The sequence below is a fragment of the Borostomias antarcticus genome (genome assembly GCF_949987555.1).
Source record: "Borostomias antarcticus genome assembly, chromosome: 2".
NCBI classification, from domain to species: domain Eukaryota; kingdom Metazoa; phylum Chordata; class Actinopteri; order Stomiiformes; family Stomiidae; genus Borostomias; species Borostomias antarcticus.
In genome coordinates this window covers 5,483,488-5,507,872 of record NC_140235.1, presented here as the reverse complement: position 1 = coordinate 5,507,872, position 24,385 = coordinate 5,483,488, and the positions used below count along the sequence as shown (strand labels likewise).

The window sequence follows — 24,385 nt, the reverse complement described above, 5'->3', positions numbered from 1 at the left end:
GAAATCTCTGCAGGATGAGGAAGTGAGATGCAGCGTTCAACTCTTCCTCCCCCGTAGAACAGACGAGTCAACAGTAGGTTTCATTTTTATTCAATAGGTTTCATTTTTATTCAATAAGATCAATGTACTGTTTATTGAAAAATAAATTACAGGAAATGATTTAAAAGGCAGACAAGACAAAACATGTCAACCCACTGATCATATTCCAGAAAAGCTTGTGGTTGGAAGGTGGAATCTAAATGCTCAAAACCTTTAAGTTCCTTACTGTTTGACAAAACTCTTACCTAATAATTCTAGTGTAATAATCTCAACATTCCTGACAAACCACAACTAAGTTCAAGCTCATCAGAAAAAAATCACCCCATCAATAGATTCACTATAAAATGCATACAAATTTTATTAAATATTTGTCGTATACATGCCCTATTTGTAATACGTACATAAAAATGAGACTGTACAAGACTGGCGCATTCGATTCAAGACGGTAGTGGATGGAATTGGTTCTAAAGCAGATAACTGATGCTACGATTATTACTGCGTTGATCTGAAAACAAACGGCTAGGTTTGCAAATATCTGATCTCTCCCACTGAAATGGGCTTTAAGGAAAAGTGAAATAAATGAAATGTTCAGAATAAAATGCCCCTGCCAACTACAACAGCTGAGCCCTAGAGCCTGGCTAGTGCTACGCCACATCCTGGAGCTCTAGCAACACACAGAGGGGCAATACTGGTAGGTAGGTAGTTCAGCAAATCAAATGAAAATCAACCAAGAGGCTCAAGGATACAGTCAATCTCAACCAAACTATGAGGAGAGAGGGATGGACACAGAAACTGCCGTGTCTCCATGAACAAGAGTACATTTGACAGGTAGAAGCCAGACAAAGTACGTTCCCTCCAATCTATCAGGAGACGAGAAGACGCTAGAACCATCTAACTCAACCTTATCCAGTCTTCTCAGATCTGCTCTAGTGGGGGGGTAGTTTGTATCTCAGGCCACGGACAGAGTAACTTGGACACAATATAAACCATGCACAAAGATTCAGTTTGCGTCCAATGTCACAGCTACAAACTGCTGATTATTTTTCCCTGAAGTACTGTGGACATCCAAGCAAGTGCAATCTGCTTTGACTGGACATAACACAACACTTTCCCTGACGTTACATATAATTGACAAACCTGACAGAACTGCCTGTGTGTGTACGTGTGATGGCTAGCTTTTACAGGTGCATTAACAACATGGCACATTCAATGAAATCGGGAGGTCAGATCTTGGTGAAGGCCAGAGACAGAGAGCAGACCAGAGTTGCAGGTGATTCCTCGCTCTTTAATAGCCCGCCGATTGTCCTCCGGCCACCGGGGGGCGATGTGATGCGGCGCAGCCAGCAGTCTTACAGTACTACAGCAGATGGGAGGGGTAAACTTTGGTTTGAACAGTTCCACCGTGGGTGAGGGGGTGGGAGAGACGGACGAGGTGGAGGGAGGGAGGGGGGGGGGGGTCAGTGTGTCTTTAGCTTAGCACGCTGTGAAGCCTGGTCCGTCAGGCTAGCTTTGAGAGAGTTCAACACAGTCTGTCTCACGTTGTCCTCCATGTAGGTTTCACTCAGAGGCTTCAACACCTAGAGACACACGAGAGAGAGAGGAGAGGAGAAAGAGTGATAGAGGTGAAGTGGGAGGAGTGAGAGCAAAGTGAGGAGGAGAAAAAGAAGAGGGGGGACAGAAGGAGTGTGGGTGTGATTATAAGTCCTCATCCAATCACCGCAGAAGGAAACGTGACGAGGACAAACTGATGAGGAGAAAGAAAGAAGAAACTGTCCAGCATGCAGACCACAAACCAAAGAAATCACCTCAAACACACACATTCACATGACATCAACTGAAAGAAGCAGAATCCCACAACAGAAATCCGGAGGTGTTTGAGTAGTTCTCAGTGGGACCGTCGTGCTGTGGGTTTGACATTCAGAGGAGAGTAGGGAGAGTTTCCAACCTGAGCCCTAGATGTAGGGTGGGACCAGGCCAGTGAGCCCCTCCCTGTATCAACACCAGCCCTGTGGGCTACGCTACGGCTGGAGGGAAGGACTACGGCAGAGTGGAAGGCTGGAGGCTACAGAGCTACGGAGCCAAACAAACACAACAGCCAAGAGCTAGTTTGTCTTCTGGTGGTTGGAGTGGGAGGAGGCAGAGGGGAGTCTGTTTCTCTGGGACACGGCTGCTCCCGTTCCTGGAAGTTCCGTCAGGTAAGCGATCCACGAGACTCGACTCTTGGCCAAATCACAGAGCCTGGAAAATACCTGGAGACACGGAGGTGGGGAGTTAGAGTTAGAGAGAGAGATTTAGAGAGAGAGAGAGAATGAGAGATTTAGAGAGAGAGAATTAGAGAGATAGTTAGATAGTTAGAGAGAGAGAGAAAGAGAGTTAGATAGCGTTTGAGAGATAGAGAAAGATTTAGAAAGAGTTAGAGAGAAGGAGAGAGTTAGAGAGAGAAAGAGAGAGTCAGAAAGTTAGAGAAAGAGAGAGAAAGAGAGAGAGTCAGAAAGAGTTAGAGAGAGAGAAAGTGAGAGTGAAAGAGACAACCAGACAGAGTTTGGGTAAGAGATTCCCAGACAGGCTGGCTGGCAGGCAGGGGAACGACTGACCCAGGAAACACCTCACCTTCCTGGGCGTCCTCTGAGGCAGAGAGAAGAGGGGAGAGAAGAGGAGATCTCAGGTAAGAGGAGAGAGAGAGACAGGTGATCCGGCGGACTGTCCCGTTTCACATGCAAAAGCAACAGGAGATGACTGGAAAAGGGCTGGAGGAAGAAGATCATTTGATGATAAAGGATTTGGTGACATGATCGGATGGGGTCGGCGCTAGGAATGATGGGATCTGTAGTCCGAAGGAATCAAAAGTGTCAGGCACGCCGACAGGGAAGGATCATGGGAGCTCCACGGGCCTGTCAATCATCAGGAAACGCTGGAAAATGCTAAGGTTAGTAGTACCACCACACACAGCCCACACACACGCACACCCACCTGTTCCCAGAGGGCCTCGGCCAGCAGGTCTATGATGGTCCCCAGCTCGCGGAACTCTCCGGAGTACCTGACGTAGGCCCACACGCACAGCGCCATGAGCGCCAGCCCCATCAGCAGGTTGGCCAGCGCCGCCACGGTGCTCAGCCCCACGAAGCCCGTCACCCCGGACACCACGTAGGTGACGAACATGACCACGAAGAGCGTGGCGGGCGTGCGCGCGGCGTAGAAGATGTTCTTGCTGTCGTTGTGCCGGGTGAAGTTGGCGAAGGCGTCGTCCAGCTCGCCCTCCAGCTGCTGCTGGTAGCGCTGGCAGAAGTCCTCTCCGCCCATCTTCTTGACGGAGCGGAACTGGCTGACGCAGCACTGCTTGAACTCCTGGTGGCAGCGCTCCAGGTCCGCCGGGGCGATGTAGGGCTTGTCTCCGCCGCAGATCTGACACACGGGCGGGGGGAGGAGCTGGCGTGACCGCAAGTACGTGCACGTGTGTGTGTGGTGTCAATGTAATTACTAATGTATCAGTAATTACTGATGTATAGGTACGGGTGGACAAATTGTGTGTGGATGCATCATCAGTGGTGTGTGTGTGTGTGTGTGTGTGTGTGTATGTGTGTGTGCGTGAGAGTGTACCGTTTCCATGTTCTTGCTGTAAGTGTCTTTAGCTCCTGCCACTGCTGTGAGATTGTTGGCCTCTGCTGTTGCCTAGGTGACAGAGGAAAGTGAGTGAACGAGATGGTAAGTTTAGCAGAGAGAGGGAGAGAGAGAGAGCGAGAGAGCGAGAGTGAGAGAGAGAAAGAAAGAGAGGGAGAGAGGGAAAGAGTGAGAGAGGGTGAGAGAGAGTGAAGGAGAGAGGGAGAGAGAGGGAGTGAGAGGGAGTGAGAGCGAGAGTCAGAGAGAGAGATGGACAGACAGAATGAGTGAGAGAGAGAGAGAGAGAGAGAGAGAGAGAGAGAGAGAGAGAGAGAGAGAGGGACTATGGGTGGAACGACTGAAAAACGACTGGGAAAAAACTCGTTGAAACTCTAGAGAAGTGTCCAGCCAGTACAGACCTGCAGCATGGACTTGGGGTGAGGCAGGTCCTCTCCCTGGTAGATCTTGATGTAGGCCTGGAGGGAAGAACGTGTGTTCAAAAGAGCATTTCAGAAGACAGGAGGCGGGACTCCAGGCTGATCTTCAAGAGCATGTGTGTAGAGTATAAAATCAAATCAAACTTGAGCACATCCCATACACCGCACCTTGCACTCGCCATAAAACCATCTAGCGATTGAAAGGAAATGTATTAGAACGATAAATTAAAAGTTCCCTGGAGTGATAGCGGGCCTACCATCTCTTAGGTTATGATAACGGTAGTATTCGTCTGTTGACACTAGTATTGTCCTGGATGAGGAGGCGTGTCTAGTCTACGTTGAGAGCGTGGGACGGAGAGAGGAGAGCAGCGTGGGACAGAGAGAGGAGAGCAGCGTGGGACAGAGAGAGGAGTGTGGGACAGAGAGAGGAGAGCAGTGGGACAGAGAGAGGAGAGCAGCGTGGGACAGAGAGAGGAGAGCAGTGTGGGACAGAGAGAGGAGAGCAGCGTGGGACAGAGAGAGGAGAGCAGCGTGGGACAGAGAGAGGAGAGCAGCGTGGGACAGAGAGAGGAGAGCAGCGTGGGACAGAGAGAGGAGAGCAGCGTGGGACAGAGAGAGGAGAGCAGCGTGGGACAGAGAGAGGAGAGCAGCGTGGGACAGAGAGAGGAGAGCAGCGTGGGACAGAGAGAGGAGAGCAGCGTGGGACAGAGAGGAGAGCGGTGTGGGACAGAGAGAGGAGAGTGTGGGACAGAGAGAGGAGAGCAGCGTGGGACAGAGAGAGGAGAGCAGTGTGGGACAGAGAGAGGAGAGCAGCGTGGGACAGAGAGAGGAGAGCAGCGTAGAGGAGAGCAGCGTGGGACAGAGAGAGGAGAGCAGCGTGGGACAGAGAGAGGAGAGCAGCGTGGGACAGAGAGAGGAGAGCAGCGTGGGACAGAGAGAGGAGAGCAGCGTGGGACAGAGAGAGGAGAGCAGCGTGGGACAGAGAGAGGAGAGCAGCGTGGGACAGAGAGAGGAGAGCAGCGTGGGACAGAGAGAGGAGAGCAGCGTGGGACAGAGAGAGGAGAGCAGCGTGGGACAGAGAGGAGAGCGGTGTGGGACAGAGAGAGGAGAGTGTGGGACAGAGAGAGGAGAGCAGCGTGGGACAGAGAGAGGAGAGCAGCGTGGGACAGAGAGAGGAGAGCAGCGTGGGACAGAGAGAGGAGAGCAGTGTGGGACAGAGAGAGGAGAGCAGCGTGGGACAGAGAGAGAGAGGAGAGCAGCGTGGGACAGAGAGAGGAGAGCAGCGGTCACCTTGAAGTACTCCACCAGGTCTCTGCAGGTGACCTTTGAACCTCCGATCTCCTTCTCCACCAGGTTCTCTGGGGCCAGCAGCAGAGGCACCAGGTCCGCCAGCTGCTCCTTGAAGTCTGGGTCGATGTCTGAGCAACACACACACACACACACACACACACACACACACACACAGTTAGCATCAAGAATGCAGGTGTGTGTGTGTATGTGTTTGTTTGTATGTGTGTGGTGGCACATATGGTTCCCTATAGTGGGGGTTGGAGGTGTGTGTGTGTGTGTGTGTGTGTGTGTGTGTGTGTCTTCACCTTTTAGCCTTCCGTCAAAGTACGGGTTGGTGGCGACCTTGAGTCCTGGGTGGGGCAGCAGGAAGCAGCCGATGTTGGAGAAGCAGGAGTGGATGTGCTTCCTCACATTCTGCAGCTCCTCATGCTGGTTCTGCTTCACCTACACACACACACACACACACACACACACACGCACACACAGGTAAATACTTGACTGTCCACCCCTTGTTCTCCAAGACATATCCTCCCATTCTGGGGAGAACATCCACACACCATACGGCCTCCGTTAAAAGGATTCTATTGCGAGTGACGTTTCGAGCACTTAAGACTCATCAAAATCTTGTAGAGAATATCGAGTTCCGCAAACCAGATTTTATTGCGAGTGACATTTCGAGCACAGGCTCTGGGCGTAACGATATTCTCCACAAGATTTAGTGCTCCAGCAACCGGCCTAACGGGTACAGTGGAATGTGCATGTCTTTTCCTATCGTCCAGTTCTGTGTGGCTTGTGTGTGAAAGCCGGTCTCGGACCTCGACCCCGCCTCACCTGCAGCCTTTTCTCCAGGAGGCGGTTCCCTCCCTTCAGGCCGTAGTTGTGATCGTAGGGGAAGCTCCAGTCCCGGATCAGGAACATCAGAGACTGGAACAACAATACGAGCGGGTCAGCCAGGGGTCACTCCAGGAAGTCGACGGATAACGCTACTCAGGAGAGAATTGTTACCCAGCGCACACTTAGGCCTGGACTACACGTACACGGATTTATTTCTAAACGCACATTCTTTTGTACAATTGGGCCTCTCAACCAAACGAACACGGCGATTTCACCCACTCAATCTGAGATTTCTTTAAATGGGTAAAAAAAAAAAAGGGAAGAAATAATAAAAAATATTCGATTGAGTGGATCCGTGTGGTTATATTAAACGGAGCTGGTGTTGATGCAATGACATCAAGCGTCAAGCCGTTCGCACATGCGCATTGAAGCAAAACGGTTTTCAAAAACGACAATGGCGGAGATGTACCATATTATTCTTCGCCATTATTTTTCTGTCCATTTTGTACTTTTTTCTGTCCGTTTCAAAGAGTGCTCTGTTCACGTCTTGAGTCACTGCCGCCGTTTGAGTGGCTGCGCATGCTCATAATGTTCTTCTACGGTATTTGGCATTTTACTTAGCGCTACCTACTGGCCTGGCATGGCACTGCAGGCTTTAGGGGCGATCGTGTTCGTGTTTTGGCTGTTCGTATGGTCAGAGATATTTTTGTAGTGTGGGCAGTTTTTTTTTTTTTTTAAACACGGACGCATGAAGAGGATGTGTTTAATAGAGCGAGGCGTTTCGCATGTTGCTTCGCCAGGCTGACGATCTATTAAACAGATCCTCTTCATGCATCCTCTCGTCCAAGTGTGCGCTGTGTAACAATTCTCTCCTGATCAACTCTGGCTTCATACCTGCACCTTTGATGTACGCTCGTTTTTAATTCAAGATAACAGTAATGACTCGGCTGAAAAAAGGGCCCATACGCAACTCGACTGTTACTGTAGCACTGAGAAGAGTCCGTTCTAAAGGTCGGTCGGTTACCTGGAAGGGTTTCATGTAGATTTCCTCCATGGCGAGCCGGCCGTATTCTGTGAAGAGCTACAGGGAGGGAATGAGGCAGAGAACATGGCCGTCAGTCCTGCTACGAGGCGCACAGGCGGCCATCAATAACACAGGAGCTGTGTCTTACCTGGAGATGCTGCAGGTCGTCCTCTTGAATATTCTGAGACAGGTTATACACCTGGAATCACACACAGACATGCCATGACATAGGACAGGTTATACCTGGAATCACACACAGACATGCCATGACATAGGACAGGTTATACACCTGGAATCACACACAGACATGACATGACATAGGACAGGTTATACCTGGAATCACACACAGACATGCCATGACATAGGACAGGTTATACACCTGGAATCACACACAGACATGACATGACATAGGACAGGTTATACACCTGGAATCACACACAGACATGCCATGACATAGGACAGGTTATACACCTGGAATCACACAGACATGACATAGGACAGGTTATACACCTGGAATCACACACAGACATGCAGTACCATGACGAAGGCTGTGGCTGGTTGGGTACTTTCTAGCAATAATGAGCACTAGTCATCACAGCGCTGCTCTCCATCTGGCAAGCCTGCCCATACGAGCACACACACACATACACACGCGCACACAAGCACACACACACATGTACGTACCTGTACTGAGCTGGTCATGGCGCTGAGAGCAAACACGGTAGCACAGTCCTTTATGGTCGTCTGGCTGTCAAACGTCCCCTGGGTGTCCACCAGCAGAACTGCAACCTGGTGACGGTTAAGAGGTTGAATGCTGCTGGTCTGTGAAGAGATTCCACCGTGTGCATGTGTGCCAGAGTGTATATATAGTGTGAGGGAGGGAGAGAGAGAGAGAGAGAGAGAGAGTCTCACCTTGCTGCCATCAGGTTTGGGCACCACAAACACCTGATTCCAGATCTGGATGCCAGTGGTCTCCCTCTCACAGCCCCCCCTCCAGGTGAACCCCGTCAGAGGCTCATCATCTCCCCCCATCCACGACTCAGACTGCATGACAGGGGGGTAGAGAGAGACAGGGGAGAGGGGGGTAGAGAGAGACAGGGGAGAGGGGGGTAGAGAGAGACAGGGGAGAGGGGGGTAGAGAGAGACAGGGGAGAGCGGGGTAGAGAGAGGCAGGGGAGAGGGGGGTAGAGAGAGACAGGGGAGAGGGGGGTAGAGAGTGACAGGGGAGAGGGGGGTAGAGAGAGACAGGGGAGTGGGGGGTAGAGAGAGACAGGGGAGAGGGGGGTAGAGAGAGACAGGGGAGAGGGGGGTAGAGAGAGGCAGGGGAGAGGGGGGTAGAGAGAGGCAGGGGAGAGGGGGGTAGAGAGAGACAGGGGAGAGGGGGGTAGAGAGAGACAGGGGAGAGGGGGGTAGAGAGAGACAGGGGAGAGAGGGGTAGAGAGAGACAGGGGGGTAGAGAGAGACAGGGGAGAGGGGGGTAGAGAGAGACAGGGGAGAGGGGGGTAGAGAGAGACAGGGGAGAGGGGGGTAGAGAGAGACAGGGGAGAGGGGGGTAGAGAGAGGCAGGGGAGAGGGGGGTAGAGAGAGACAGGGGAGAGCGGGGTAGAGAGAGGCAGGGGAGAGGGGGGTAGAGAGAGACAGGGGAGAGCGGGGTAGAGAGAGGCAGGGGAGAGGGGGGTAGAGAGAGGCAGGGGAGAGGGGGGTAGAGAGACAGGGGAGAGAGAGACAGGGGAGAGGGGGGTAGAGAGAGACAGGGGAGAGGGGGGTAGAGCGAGACAGGGGAGTGGGGGGTAGAGAGACAGGGGAGAGCGGGGTAGAGAGAGACAGGGGAGAGGGGAGACAGGGGAGAGCGGGGTAGAGAGAGACAGGGGAGAGGGGGGTAGAGAGAGACAGGGGAGAGGGGGGTAGAGAGAGACAGGGGAGAGGGGGGTAGAGAGACAGGGGAGAGCGGGGTAGAGAGAGACAGGGGAGAGGGGAGACAGGGGAGAGCGGGGTAGAGAGAGACAGGGGAGAGGGGGGTAGAGAGAGACAGGGGAGAGGGGGGTAGAGAGAGACAGGGGAGAGCGGGGTAGAGAGAGACAGGGGAGAGGGGGGTAGAGAGAGACAGGGGAGAGGGGGGTAGAGAGAGACAGGGGAGAGGGGGGTAGAGAGAGACAGGGGAGAGGGGGGTAGAGAGAGACAGGGGAGAGGGGGGTAGAGAGAGACAGGGGAGAGCGGGGTAGAGAGAGACAGGGGAGAGGGGGGTAGAGAGAGACAGGGGAGAGGGGGGTAGAGAGAGACATGGGAGAGGGGGGTAGAGAGAGACAGGAGAGAGATGGCGGTTATTAGCTGTACACAAGTAAGAGTAGTCCTATTGGACTGCATTTATCATACACGGCCACTGGGGGGCACTGTGATATCACATTCAGATCTAGTTACTGGTAGAGCAGCGGACCATACAAATTGGTATTAGATACTCCAATATACAAGACAGTACATGGATAAGAGGAGTATATAGTATGACAGAATAGCTGACTGTCTACATAAAAATGCTGCCCAAGGCATACGCAAAAATCGATCAGACAGCTGCAGCTGATTCAGAACGCTGCTGCTCGAGTCCTCACTAAGACTAAGAAAGGGGAGCATATCACACCAGTACTAAGGTCTTTACACTGGCTTCCTGTCTGTCAAAGAATTGACTTTAAAATACTGCTGTTGGTTTATAAAGCACTGAATGGTCTAGGGCCAAAATATATTTCTGATCTGCTCATATGCTATGAACCATCCAGACCCCTCAGGTCGTCTGGCACAGGTCTGCTTTCTGTCCCCAGAGTTAAAACAAAACATGGAGAAGCAGCATTCAGTTTTTATGCTCCACATATCTGGAACAAACTTGCAGAAAACTGCAGGTCTGCTGCAACTCTTGGTTCTTTTAAAACAAGCCTGAAGACTTTTCTTTTTGCCACTGCTTTCTAAGAGGAGCTATGTTTATCTGTATACTGCACTGTAACTTTTATTCCTGTATTCTATTTGTCCTGCTTTTTGTTTAAATGTCTATAATGACTTGCTTTTTGTTTTAATGCTTTTAATGTGTCCTGCCTTTTGTTTTAAATGTCTATAATGTCTTGCTTTTTGTTTTAATGCTTTTAATGTCTCATGTAAAGCACCTTGAATTGCCCTGTGGCTGAAATGTGCTATATAAATAAACTTGCCTTGCCTTGCCTTGCATATCATTCATAGCTGAAGGGATTAATGTATGCGCAATAACAACCATCTTAATTATGTCTGTGTGTGCAATGTACCGGCAGCATTCCTGAGTGGAAGGTGAAGAATGAGGGGGACTTTACAATGCCTGCTGGTAACAGTTATCACAGCAAAACCATTAGACCAAAATCTATTCATGTTAAAAAATAAAGAAAAAAGTTATAGCGCAGCTTGTAGAGGTTGATCCTGTGACGATGCCTAAAAAGGCCTGGACCACTACTAGACAGTGGATCGTGCTCCTGTATCTGCACCGCTACTAGACACCGTGCTATGAAAGACTGAAAAACACACGTACATGAGAGCAACGCGCTGTCTGAATTCTCCAAAAATGCAGCCTTTCTTCCTTCCTTCCTCCCCCCTCCTCCTCCTACCTTCCTCGAGCTCTGATTGAACCCCCCTGGACGGCTGGACTTTGACCTGCATTTCTTTCCATTGCTGCTGCCAATGTGTTACTCAGATCAGATCAGTGATTTCTCCACAGAAGGAGGGGAGAATGTTGCATTTTAGCTGAACTCTTCCCCAGAAGGAGGAGAGGGATCAGTCAGTGTCACGTCCAAACTCCTGGGGACTCATTTATAGAACTGTGCCGAGGATCCACGTTACTAAACTTGCTTAAGCAAGTTTGAAAAAATACGCAAAAAACAGATTTATAAGACGTATTACACCCCACGTCGACTCACGTCAGTTCAACGCCAGCTACCCATTATAAATGACAATCAACCCTAAACTTGGCGCACGTGAGTGCATGTCACACCCTAATTAACGCCTACGGTTGCCTATAAATACTACCCATTCTTCCACGCATACATAGTGACGCCATGACGGTGATTTGAGTGTGAAATAGAAGTTCTTGTAGCGGAGGTTGAGGCATGACTGGCGCGCTGGCTGAACGACGCCGTCGGTCACAAAGACAGAGGATCACGGGTTCAATCCCAATCCGTTTACACATGCAAGTATTGTGTAAATCGTTTGGCTAGGCTAAATGATTAAGCCTATCCTGTTTGTTCATTTTGAGCCAACATACTGTAGACCTGTAGGCCTGCGTGTGTGGGTGGCAAGGTTTTGTAGCCTATTCCAAATTAAACCCAGGGGTTTGTTCCAATTCCTTGTGATCATTGACTCACACTTGAACAAACTAATTCCTAAATATTGTTCAATAATTACATATCCGATTACAAATCGAAATATGACTCATAATTACACTACTGTACAACCTAACCGAGGTCTGTTTTTGCTAAATAACCCATCTCCGTTTGTAGGCCTGTTATCCTAAATCATGCCCATTAGAGGTGAGAAGAGAGCAGGGTTTAAAATAGTAGGCCTACATTTATTTCTTGACGGTGATATAATGTTAATAAAAAGAGTGACAACATGCGGGACACAAACCGACACACGTTGGGGTATTCGTGAAAACATTCACACACCCTAATATGTATTCAATAGCACAGCACAGTCAAACTTCTGAGCCATAACTGCTGTCATAAACACACATCTGCTCATATTCAAGTCGCATCATATTCAGGAAGCCTACAGTATATCATTGAGACGTAGGCCTATAAGGGAGAGGTCATGTCAATTTATTTTACCCAAAGTATAGGGACAAAATTTCACCCGTTTTTGAGTTTCATCCTTCTGCCATCGGAGTCGTAGTACGCGTGGGTCAAAGTGCAAGTGGAGAAGCGCACATTTTCCGATGTTCTCACATCCAAGTTCATTTTTTATAAATACTGAAGGTTGCTTAGAAAGCTCTGTAGGTTTGTACCTACGCAGCGCTCATAAATGAGGCCCCAGATCAAGCTTTGATCTGTTCATTCCAGAACTCTGGTGCTGCAGCGCAGAGCTGGGGAAGGATTGGATGGAGCGCTGGGTCTAGGAGGGGAGGGGAGAGGCAGGGGTGGGATCAGGGATTGGGCCAGTAGGAGACTGAGGAGAGGCAGGGGTGGGATCAGGGATTGGGCCAGTAGGAGACTGAGGAGAGGCAGGGGTGGGATCAGGGATTGGGCCAGTAGGAGACTGAGGAGAGGCAGGGGTGGGATCAGGGATTGGGCCAGTAGGAGACTGAGGAGAGGCAGGGGTGGGATCAGGGATTGGGCCAGTAGGAGACTGAGGAGAGGCAGGGGTGGGATCAGGGATTGGGCCAGTAGGAGACTGAGGACGTTGAGCAGCACATATCATAAAACTACTCTACTTATCTCCATGGGCGCGTGAGCACTGCAGTACTCTATAAGGGCCATATAGTCAGTCTAGACACCAGCGTTGGTACCTTTACTTCAGCAGAGCAGAGTTGATGCGTCATACAGACAAGATACATACACTATATGGACAAAAGTATTGGGCCACCTACACATTACACCCACAGAAGTTTTTATGACATCCCATTCTAAATTCTTAGGCATTCATATTTTAGATTGCTATTCTTGCACTTTGCAAGAATACAATTTTAGATTGCTATTCTTGAACTTTGCCTTCAGCACTAGATTATATCACTTGTTTTAGAAATTAGATGCACTTGTGAGTTCTGGCAAGTAGTAGTACATTGGCATTTCCTACATTAAATGCAATTATTGTTAGTCGCTTTGGATAAAAGCATCTGCTAAATGACTAATGTAATATGGAGTTGTTCCCCCCTTTGCAGCTATAACAGCTTACACTCTTCTGGGAAGGCTTCCTACAAGATTTTGGAGTGTCTCTGTGGGAATTTTTGCCCATTCATCCAGAAGGGCATTTGTGAGGTCAGACACTGATGTTGGACGAGAGGGCCTAGCTCAAAGATGTTTGATGGGGTTGAGGTCAGGTAGTCAAGTATTTCCACACCAACCTCACCCAACCATGCCTTTATGGACCTTGCTTTGTGCACTGGGGCACAGTCATGCTGGAACAGAAAAGGGCCTTCCCTGAACTGTTCCCTCAAAGTTGGAAACAGAATTGTCCAAAATGTCTTGGTAAGCTGAAGCATTAACATTCCCCTTCACTGGAACTAAGGGGCCTAGGCCAACCCAAAAAAAGGGTTGGCACAATGCAGTCACGCAGGTAACGTTCTCCTGGCATTCACCCAGAAACCCACAAACCCAGACACTGCTCCAGAGCCCAGAGGTGGCGTGCTTTACACCACTCCATCCGACACTTTGGAATTGCGCTTGATGATGTAGGGCTTGCGTGCAGCTGCTCGGCCATGGAAACCCATGTCATTAAGCTCCCAGCGCACAGCGTTTGTGCTGCTGTTAATACCAGAGGAGGTTTGAAACTCCGCAGTTATTGAATCAGCAGAGCGTTGGTGATTTTTACACACTGAGCCTCAGCACTCGACGACCTCGCTCTTTACATGGTCTGACACTTTGTGACTGAGTTCCTGTGGTTCCTTAACGAGTGCACTTTGCAATAATACCAGTTGATCCTGGAATATCTAGGAGGGAAGAAATTTCACAAACTGACTTGTTGCAACAGTGGCATCCTATTACAGTACCACGCGGGAATTCAGTGAGCTCGTTACAATGACCCATTCTTTCACAAAGTTTGTATCGGCAGAGTGCATGGCTCGGTGCTTGATTTTATACACCGGTGGCAATGAGATTGAATTAAACACCTGAATTCAATGATTAAGAGGTGTGTCCCAATACTTTTGACCATATAGTTTGTCCATATAGGACCTGCCGGAAATGGAGGATAACATGTCACAGGTCGAGCTGGTCATTTGTGTTCTGTGCCGACAGACCTCTAGGGTACAGAGTAATCCTGAACAGCTGACCCCCGGCAAAATGGAGCGTGTCGTTTCACAGCTCACACAACCAGCAGGCAACCACGGCTCTTGAGTGTCACCCCATGTATTCCCATCAGAAACACACTCACACGGGCACTAAAGAGATCACACACACACACGCGCACGCACGCAGACACACACGCAGGCACACACACGCGCGCACACACACACACACACACACACAGGCAAGCACATTGGAACACACCATGCGCCCTCACTCACAAACAGCTCCTCTGCCCTGACTGTGAACTCATGGTTTCTAATCAGACTTCACTTTGCTGCAGCCTGTCCTGAGACAGCCTGGCGGGAAACAAGCAGTTGTCTGGAGCGGAGCACATTGCTGACCCACACACACACACACACACACACACGGGCACACACGCACATGGGCACACACGCACATGGGCACACACGCACAGCTCCCTTGCGGCAGCTGGAAGGGCGGGGTATAAAAATCCCCTCCCTCTCCTCTCCGTGACCAACTGTATAATCGCACTGTGGCCGCAGTGTGTAAGTTGAGCCAGGCTGCTGCCTCGGTCTCTCCGTCTCTCCAGCTGTTGTTGCAGCACGACTGGGGCTTAAGGGGCTGACCGTTCCGCAATCTGTCTGAGCCTCCGGTCAGCCACCGCCACCCTGCATCTGCCTCTTCGTTATTGTTCTTGCACAGTCTTGTCTTGTTCTTGCACTGTTTATTGCGATGCACCAACAGACCCTGGCAAGTTCCTCGAAAGTGTAAACCTAATTTGGCCAAATAAATCTATTCTGAAACCACAGGCTACAGCGACGGCGTTCTGGCACGGACCACCACTCATGCTCAGGGGTTCTAAAACACGGCTTGTACTTCTTGTACTAATACCAGCAGAGTCTTGCTGCAGTAACAGAACCAAGGTGAATCGTGTCTCTGCCCTGAGGGAGCCGCTGCCCCAGAATAAAAAAACAGCGGAGGACATTCATCATCTAAATCTAACAGGATGTTAATGAGACAAAAGTGCTCTGGAACTCTTCTGAGGAGCAACCTGGGGGGGAAGCTAATTAGCGCGACACGGGGAGCCCGGGAACCAAAGACGCCTTCGGGAGAAGAGAGAGGGAGAGAGGAGAGGTTTGGAGACACTGACTAATCCCAGAGGATGGCGTCGGAGCAACTAGGATCCATGTAGGACCATCGTGTCTAGGGGATATCCCGCTGGCTGCTCTAGAAACAGCTACAGTAGAGGACGTTCTCTGGATCACAAAGGTGATCTAGTAGGAATCTCATTTGGTGTACACAGATTAAGTGTAAGAAAATTACTCCTCAGTTGGTTTGCGTGCGTGTGTGTGTGTGTGTGTGTGTGTGTGTGCGCGCGCTGTTAGGGTTGTACACGACTCTGAATTCTCTGAGTCGAATCAGATTCGCCTGTTCAAACCAGAGATTGAAAGATTCGTTCCTTTTTACATTTTTTCTCATATGCCTAGGCTGAGGGGAGACCAGAGTTGGGACAGAGCTGTCAAACTCACAGGCAGCACAGTGAAAGACGCCTATTTTTCTTGCTAAACATGCATCATCTAGCACACACTGTCATCTAGCACACACTGTCCATCTACTTCGGATGCTCCCTTGTTTTTAAGCAGGGTTAGGGATAGTTTCCCATAGCCTACAGTTGGGCGATCTGACGATAAGTCTGCGCATTTCAAAGTGTGTGCGAATAGGGAAACTGGTAGGTCATGCTTGTACAAAGTACTGGTTGATGACTAGGCAGTGCAGTACCTGGCGTGCGTCTCACCTGGTTGTGCATATAGCGGAGCATGAAGTCGAGCAGGAAGGACTTGCCCTTGCGGAAGGCCCCGACCACAGACACCACCACCACGCTCAGGTCCCTGACCTCCTCCTGCAGCAGCAGCTTCTCCAGCTCCACGATGTTCAGCTCAAAGTGATGGCTGTCCTCGTGGGCCAGCACTATCTGGATGGCCCGCGCCTTCTCCTCCTTGGGCTCCGGCTCGCCTAGGCCTTGGTCGCCGTCTGAGCCCAGCTCCGAGGCCTGAGGCTGGGGCCGGGCTTCGTCAGCCTCCCCCTCTCCGTCGTCATCAGGCTCGGCCAGAGGAGGCCTCCTGTGTGGGAGCAGCAAAGGGACATTCTCCACACCACTTATACCTGTGGGAGAGAGGAGGAGAGAGGACACAGCTGTCAGAGACGCCTACGGCTGGATGGAGAGAGCGAGCGGAAGGGGGAGGAAGGGAGAGAAGAGAGGGAGACAGCAGAGGAGAGGGAAGGAGAGGGGAATGCAACATCCGGACATAAGAAACCATCAGCCGTGGGACATATTGGCCATTCAATCCCAATTCCCCATTGCTACGCAGTCTAAAACTGCACCGTCATTGACCTAGAAAGGCCAGGGCATGAAATCTCTTATCTCTTGCCCCTGGCAGCATGGCACCTTGTCAGTTTGTCTCAGGGGCAGAAGTTAAACACCAGTGTCTCCCTCAAATATGGATTTGGCAGCTGACATTGCAGACAACAGTGAACCTAAAAATATTTCTTTCTTTTTTTTTTTTTTTTAATACATGGCTACATGCCAAAGTGGCTGACGATATTGAACAGCTTTACCACCAGTGCCAAATTTTACATTAACATTTGGCATGCGATGGGTGTTGGTTTAAGGCCCTGCTAGGAGTCATATTGCCACACAGTCCCTCAATACTGCAGCGCTTTCTCCCGGTCCCGGACTTTAGGCATTAAGTATTTGGGACAAGAGGAGGAGTTGAGGGTATTTTTGAATTAGCTACAGTAAGACAGAACGGAGCTAGGCTCCTTCTCTAAAGTGCCAACACTGCAGTATCTTCTTCACTGGAATCCAGGCCACACTCTCGAACCTCAAAGAACATCGACAAACGGCACACAGGCTGGGGAGAGGGTAGCATTTCAAAACCCTCCTCTCTGTTCTTCCTTTTCTTTCGTCTGTCCACTAAAGAATGTTCCTCTAGTCCAGCGATGAGTAGGGCTGTATATCATCTTGGATTTCGCGATACGATACGCATCACGATACACAGGTCACGATTCGATACAGAGGTCACGATACAATACGATACGATACGTATTGCGATACACACATCATTTACTGAAAGATTTTAAGTGTTCAAGACTGAAAACTGAATGGCTCAAATGCACTATATAGATAACTCAAACTCAATGACTGGACAGAGAGCTAGCTAAAATATTTTACATTTGATATCCATGCTTTTTAAACTGTCAACATTGTAGTATTTATGGTTTTTCAAAATTATTTATATGTATGCTTTTTTAACTTAATATTGTAGAATATGCTTTTTAAACTGGATTTAAAAATGTAAATCAAAAAAAAAAAAAAAAAAAAAAGATTTTTTTTATTTTTTTTTTTAAACATTTTACAGCGCCCGGCTGTATCGATACTCCGGGCTGAAAGATCGATACAGTATCGCGAGACTACGTACCGCGATGCATCGTTGTATCGATACAATCCTACAGCCCTAGCGATGAGCCTGTCCTGTCTTCCGCTGGGGGTGAGGACACTATTCCTATTGTGTTAAGACTATAGCACAGTGCGCCCTTTGACAGAAGACACCTTCTCCACCTGTAATATAAACAGGCTCCTTATTAATGGAAACAGGTAGGACAGGAAATAGGGATACTCATCCGCCCACACAGCCTATTGAATCCTCCTCTGGCCCAAAAAGACAGAGTCATACTTGAGAAACAAAATCAACATTGGAAAGAGAAATTTAATTTACTGTGGGAGATTCAAACCCAGGTTTCTTGCTTACCGCATGACCTGTATAGCTCTCCAAACTAAACCTAGGTCATGAGCTTGACAAGCCACCTCGAGTCTCGAGGTCTTCAGCTAGGCCTACTAATCAATCACGCAAGTGCGGTCATCAAGCCACCTTCACTACAAAGTAGGGCTGCACAATTAATTAATTATCGCAATTTTGACCTCTGCAATATAGGCCTACTAATCTCGAAAGGCCGCGATTAATGCATTCCTGTGAGTCACATGTTGCCCGTTTGGGAACATTTAGATGTCTAGCTACGTACCTAGGACCTGCGTATGAGGAACTGATTAGCGCTGATAAGTTACTGTAAATTAAACTTCTATTCTATTCTGCATTTAAAAATCACAGATTCCTGGATTTAAACAGCTCTACTCGGCACGCAAGTATAAATCACAGAAATGTGCGTTGTGTCCTCTGGGGTGTGCTGACAGAAATGAACAAAGTCATTCATTATATTGCCTAAACACACCTCTTTAATCCCTTCACGCATAGGATTTGGGCTAATGCTGCTAAAAACGTTGAGACAGATTAAATGTTGGGTCACACAATTCATAAAGCCGAGACCTATATCAAGTCGCTCATGATGAGGGCGGGCACAAGGCCTAATTATAGATTTAATGCAGATTTGGCGCATTAATTCATGCCAGAGGACCTTGAAGCACAGATACTGTGCAAACAGCGAACTAGAACGATAGTTGCAATTATATATATATATATATATATATATATATATATATATATATATATATATATATATATAAAGTGGCATCACACTTATATTAATCACTCTTACCATATCAGGAATAAAAATGTATTGTTTTTTCCTGCTATGGTAATGTCATAATTGTGCAGCCCTACTACAAAAGGCAACCAACAATAGTTTTTTCTTTGTAACATCATGGATATATCCGTCATAATTGGATCCTTGCTGTACTGAAATTTCCCTCAGTGCCAGATCCACTCCTTGATGTGATGACATCAAGCAAACAGACGAGTGATTTTGAACATTATTCATTATTACCTGTTCTATACGTCAACGCCCCAGGCTGTGTGTGGCTAGGGGGTACAGGTTGACGTTCATCTGCTATGGTGAACAATAGTGTTTGCCGTCTGATGCCAGTAGCAGAGAGAACAGAAGGCATGAGAGAACAGAATGAAAGAACATGGCAGCATTCCACACAGCATCCTGCTAAAGGCTGCCTTCACAGCTGGCAGAGGCACCCCACTGTTCTATGTAGAAGAATACACATACACACGCACACACGCGCACACACACGCGCGCACACACACGCGCACACACACACAAACACACACACACAAACACAGACACATGACTCCCTTTGTCCACGGAAAAACATCCACCAGAGCTGAGGATGAACAATTCTTGAGTGTTGTTTTGATTTGACTGAGTGGATTAACATCAGGGGAAATGCATGAAATAACATCAAAAGCACCATCTATCACACCATGGAGAGACTACAGGCAGTCCTTCTATCTAGGCTACTGCTTCAGAGCTGTTACTGATGTTAAGTTAGGCATCTGTGTCACTGGCTAAGGTTTGTTTTTAGCTGCCAGAGTTAAAACTAGACCACTCCACACACTTAGGGCTACATAGCTCTGTCTGTCTGTATTAGTACCCATCCAGAGGACATGGTAAACTGAAACTAAGTAGCTCCACTCAACATGATAAACTAGATAAGATCAAGACAAATACACTATACTGCTGGGACTGGGCTCGAGATAAGAGGCATACAGTATAGTGAGTGAAAGAGTGTGTGTATGTGCGTGTCTGCTTGTGTTAGAAAGAGAGATAGAGGACCCTCAGTCACACCCACCAAACACTATCTCTAGCCCACTATCTCTGACTCAAGAGACTCAGACTGCTAAGGGACAAACAATAGATAAGGTTGTTGTTGTTGTTTTTTTATAAAAGTTTTTAAACATGCGCTCAGCTTATACCCTCGGCGCGGTCCGGGTGCAGCCAGGCCCAGAATGTGCAGCCTCATTACCGTCGCTCTTATTCTGCTCAAGTCCATCATCCTGACCCCATCAGCCCACAGGCCAGAGTCTAACGGCCATGTAAGGTGTAGCACTACAGTCAAGTCTCCACTTGGCTCTCCCTGTCCCAAAACGGAGCGGAGCTGCCCAGACTCCTGCCCTGCACTGCATCACAGAATCCCTGATAAGAGCCCTGCTCTACTTAGCTCGGCCCTCTGTCCAAATATGGGAAACTTTCCCCACATGAAGGGACCTTCATGAGCAACAACACCCTCTCCCCGTCCTCTGCCTCTCCTCCCGCCCAGGCTGTGACACTGATGACCATTGTCAACTTCTGGGATGCATTTCGATCCACCAGAGCAGTTTCCTTTCCTGCTGGCCTCCTGGTGGTGACAGGCGATGTCTGGAGTGGACAGAAGCAAAATAGCCCATCTTCCCTTCACTGCTGTTCAATCAGGCCTTGGCAGGCACTTCAGAGGGATGAGACGGTATACCGTAAAACCGTATTAGAACCGTGACATTCCCTGTGTTTACGGTATTACACAATAATGCGCTGCTGAAACTTCCCATTTCAAGTTGCTTGCAGCAGTTAATTTTGTAATTTAATATAAGCTTGCTATTAATAAACAGCTTAATCACAATAGTGTTTATTTTCCATCATGTGTTGCACTGTAGGGCTCTAGAACTCAGCCTATTCAAACGCCTGTGCCTAGTCGATAAAAAAAAGCCTATTATTCGATCCAGGAAGTAGACTGGGCCCTTCTATATCCATTCCCGACTTCCAGTTGCTAAAACGGCATAATCAAAGAAAGATGAGATACAGCACACTTTCGCCGTTCGAGACAAAATATATTCATCCTTATAAAGAGCCGAAAGAGGACCTTTTATCATATATAATAATAAATAGGCTATTTTGCATCGAGAGGAGAGTGTAGGCCTAGGCTACTGCATCTCCTCTGTCTTTGATTTTGATCACCACACTTCAGACAGCAGGTGCGTTCCCATTCCCAATGAGCTTTACAAAATAAAATATTGCAAATGTAATCTCCACCTAAACAAGCAGTTTAGTAACATTTACAATATTGTGTGATACAGCCAGGCCTAAATAACCAATGTTGTAGCCTATAGCCAGGGGTGAAAATTTACTTTTTGGCTCACGGTGAGTCACCTGCCAAGGGGACTGTAGATGAAAAAAATCTACCAGCCAACTTTTTTTTCTTTTTCTTTTTTCAGATCACCAATTGGAAATTTTACCTGCATTTGGCCGGTGTTAATTTTCAGCCCTGCAGCCTACTAGTTGTAACTCCCATCGCAGCATCCATGACCCCAGTGATTTAGCCAACTTTGACATTCTGAAAAATCCATGAGATTAATGAAAGAAAGCATCATGAAAAGGCTTTGATTCTAAAGGCCAGTTCAATCCCCAAAAAATCACAAGACTGCTTGCAATTTCCAATCACTTGCAACATTCTTGTGCAAAAGCGATTTGACAAGATATTTCAGACGCCTTGCAACAGCGACTCACAACACACCGGGGGAATTCAAATTCAGACTGCTGCAACATCACTCTTGATTTAGTTGTTTTGCCATTTTTTGGCATAAGATTATGCCTATTGCAGAAAAAGCGGCATCGTGGTTGGCTGTTTTAGGTTGCATGATTCTAGGTCAGTCCCCACCCACTTTTTTCCCCCACTAACAACCTTAAGTTAAACAAATGTTATTTTTTTCACACTGCACAGGCACGCACACTAATGTTCAATAAAGCTGTTTTCCTTCAAAGTAAAATATTTGTTTTTTTGTGTGTGTTGGGGAGGTGAAATGCCGTATACCATGAAATACCGTAAACCGTACTGTGTAACTAGATACCGTACCATACCATACCGTAATGAAAAAATCCATACCGTCTCATCCTTACTTCAGACTTATTGAGACGCAGCCCCTGGACACAAGTCCCCCTCTCTGGATGGGAGTCCAGCAGGGAAAACTGCCATTTGTACCAACTGCCGCTGGGGAGCTGAGCTACAAGGACAAAGTCCAGTACAGTCTAGCCAGTGAGTGCTGAACTTTGCTATGTATTCTATGAATGAGCATCATGATAAAGGTGAAGGGTCAATGTGATCCTGTGAATGTTTGCGTTTCCTTCATAATCACAAAAAGGTTATCAAAACACTGGAAGTGATCCTTTTGCCCCCATTGGAACTAGAATAGAATTCTATCCTAAATTCAAAAAAAGAACACTTATGGTCCACAGAAGTCTGACAAAGATGGGTATGTAATATTGAAATGAAACGGGGGAGGTCAGAGACAGGACGAGAGCAGAACTGTGACCTGCGATATTACTGCCGGTTGTGCAGGCAGGCAAGCACGTGTGGAGCACCCTAAGTATTTCACCAATTGGCTAGAAGCTCCAGCCTGCTGCCTACTGTATGTAAACACAGCTCACGTTACAACACAACCCATGGCCCTGCAAGCTGCACCTGACAACACCAATGCAATAACGTCTCGTCTCGCCGGTTGCATCAACCGTGGGCTGCAGCAAGCGAGAGGAGCAAACCAAGCGTGTCTTTGGTGGACTTGTATGGTAGGATACATGTCTCTTGAGTTCAACATGGTGGACTTGTATGGTAGGCTACATGTCTCTTGAGTTCAACATGGTGGACTTGTATGGTAGGCTACATGTCTCTTGAGTTCAACATGGTGGACTTGTATGGTAGGCTACATGTCTTTGGTGGACTTGTATGGTAGGATACATGTCTCTTGAGTTCAACAATGCAATGCAATGCTGACCCCCACGCAAAGCTGGTTAAGCTCATGTAACGTTAGCTAGAGAACATCACTAAACCAGCAGTGAATTGACTAAGAATAGCACGCTTAAAATATCCCACATTAGCCGGGTAAGGAGGACAAACCTTGTGTTATCGGGTCTTGCTGTAACTTTGTTTAGCTTACGTTTGAACATGGTAACGTTAGCTAGATTCACATGTGGTATTTTTAACTAGCAAACCAGGATCGAGTTCACAGAGTTGTCGAACGTAATGCCAATGTCACAAACTCCACTCAACAAACTGCATTCATTCAATACAAGTTGAGAAAGGGGCAACAAGAGCGATTGGAAGTGAGGGACCGAGGCAGGTCAAAGTGGCATTAAACCCTAGTCACCGGTGTGGCTGTATCAGACACGTTAGCATATAACAGAAAACACGGATAGCCAGTTAGCCAAACTGTCACTCCTGAGAAGAAACTACATTAAACTTGGTGTGTTGTAGCCTCTAACCGTGCCAAATGTATGTTCGCCACACATTCCTTTTGAAATATTCAAAAAGTTACCTTCGTCAAAGACGCGGGTTTTGCAGTTTGGTTCGAAATGATTCCGAGTCCTCAGTCCGCTCACCTCCGCCATGTTGCTCTGGTTCAGTCAGTCTGGGAGAGCTGACGTCATGAATCCCGTTTCCCCTCGTGCCTTATCAAGTTCACGAGCAGGACTACCGTGTTCAGTTGCAGAGTTGGTGCGCTGCCCTGTCCCACAGCTAAATGAACTGTTCATTTTGCCACGTTTGCCCTCTTTAACTTGTCCCAAAACCCCCCACAGTTATGTCATTTACGACTCATGGCTGTGTGACATGTATCTTTTTTGTGACAAAAATTTAGCTGGCTACAATGTGACATGTGTCAAATTTACCAATGTTAGGCTACATAGAATCTAGGTTATTTTGATTAAAAAAATAGGTAAGGGTAGCCCATGTGAATGGGCAGTGCTTTGTGAAGTCATCATCAGAGGCCTTTAATTGATTTGTTTTTCTAATAAAACATATCAATGGTCTGATAATGAGAATCCTTGTGTTGTTTCATATCTGTCTTCAGGCTGAGGGGAAATGAGGTCCATTTCCTGTATTATTCTTGGAATATCTGCCCTGTCTATTGACCGTCTGTCTGCTCTGGCTGTTCTATAAGTAAAAAAAAAAAAAAGTCTTCTCTTTCACCCAGTCACGCTTTCAGATGTCTGAAAACTCACCCTCACAGTTCTAGTTAGATTGAGCTGCCACCCATGAAAACTATGGCTAAAGATTAAGGTGAATTATATGATTCTGTTAGGCTACTTAACATTCAGAATGCCTTTTAATCCCACATCGATTTGAACAGATTTACTGAAAGCAATAAACCAGTATGTGTATTGCTTTCCTTTGCATTTCGTTTTATATTACCTTTTATGTGTTTCTTGCACTTTGTCTTGATGCTATTAATGTCTCATGTAAAGCACTTTGAATTGCCTTGTTGCTGAAATGTGCTACAAATAAACTTGCCTTGCCTAGGTGCCTGCATGGCAAATGTCAATAAAATAGAATAAACAATAATACTTTAAAAAAGAACTCTGACCCCCATAAC

General features: G+C 47.9%; 1 protein-coding gene across 2 annotated transcripts; it reads right to left on the bottom strand.

The window, feature by feature from the left end:
- Window positions 1-133: 133 nt before the first annotated feature.
- On the bottom strand, window positions 134-23,405 carry LOC311323805 (atlastin-2-like). 2 transcript variants are annotated; one of them, XM_084456102.1, is made up of 13 exons: window positions 23,330-23,405; window positions 15,982-16,349; window positions 8,134-8,265; window positions 7,906-8,010; window positions 7,370-7,420; window positions 7,222-7,278; window positions 6,195-6,287; window positions 5,669-5,807; window positions 5,364-5,491; window positions 4,056-4,112; window positions 3,637-3,708; window positions 3,010-3,441; window positions 134-1,616 (listed from the first exon to the last, which is right to left on the bottom strand). In XM_084456102.1, exons 1-13 carry the CDS (start codon window positions 23,400-23,402, stop codon window positions 1,497-1,499), a joined length of 1,827 nt encoding a protein of 608 aa, XP_084312228.1. In that variant the 5' UTR covers window positions 23,403-23,405; the 3' UTR covers window positions 134-1,496. The 2 variants fall into 2 exon arrangements, with proteins under 2 accessions (XP_084312228.1, XP_084312227.1); XM_084456101.1 differs by lacking the exon at window positions 134-1,616 and adding an exon at window positions 1,630-2,288.
- Between the last annotated feature and the right edge of the window lie 980 nt (window positions 23,406-24,385).

Coding starts and splice junctions, on each gene's coding strand:
- LOC311323805 (XM_084456101.1), bottom strand. CDS start 23,402: ATGGCGGAGGTGAGCGGACTGAGGACTCGGAATCATTTCGAACCAAAC. Junction 8,266..15,981: donor TCCGCTATATGCACAACCAG/GTGAGACGCACG, acceptor CCTGTCATGCAG/TCTGAGTCGTGGATGGGGGG. Junction 5,808..6,194: donor TCCTGGAGAAAAGGCTGCAG/GTGAGGCGGGGT, acceptor GTGTGTGTGTAG/GTGAAGCAGAACCAGCATGA.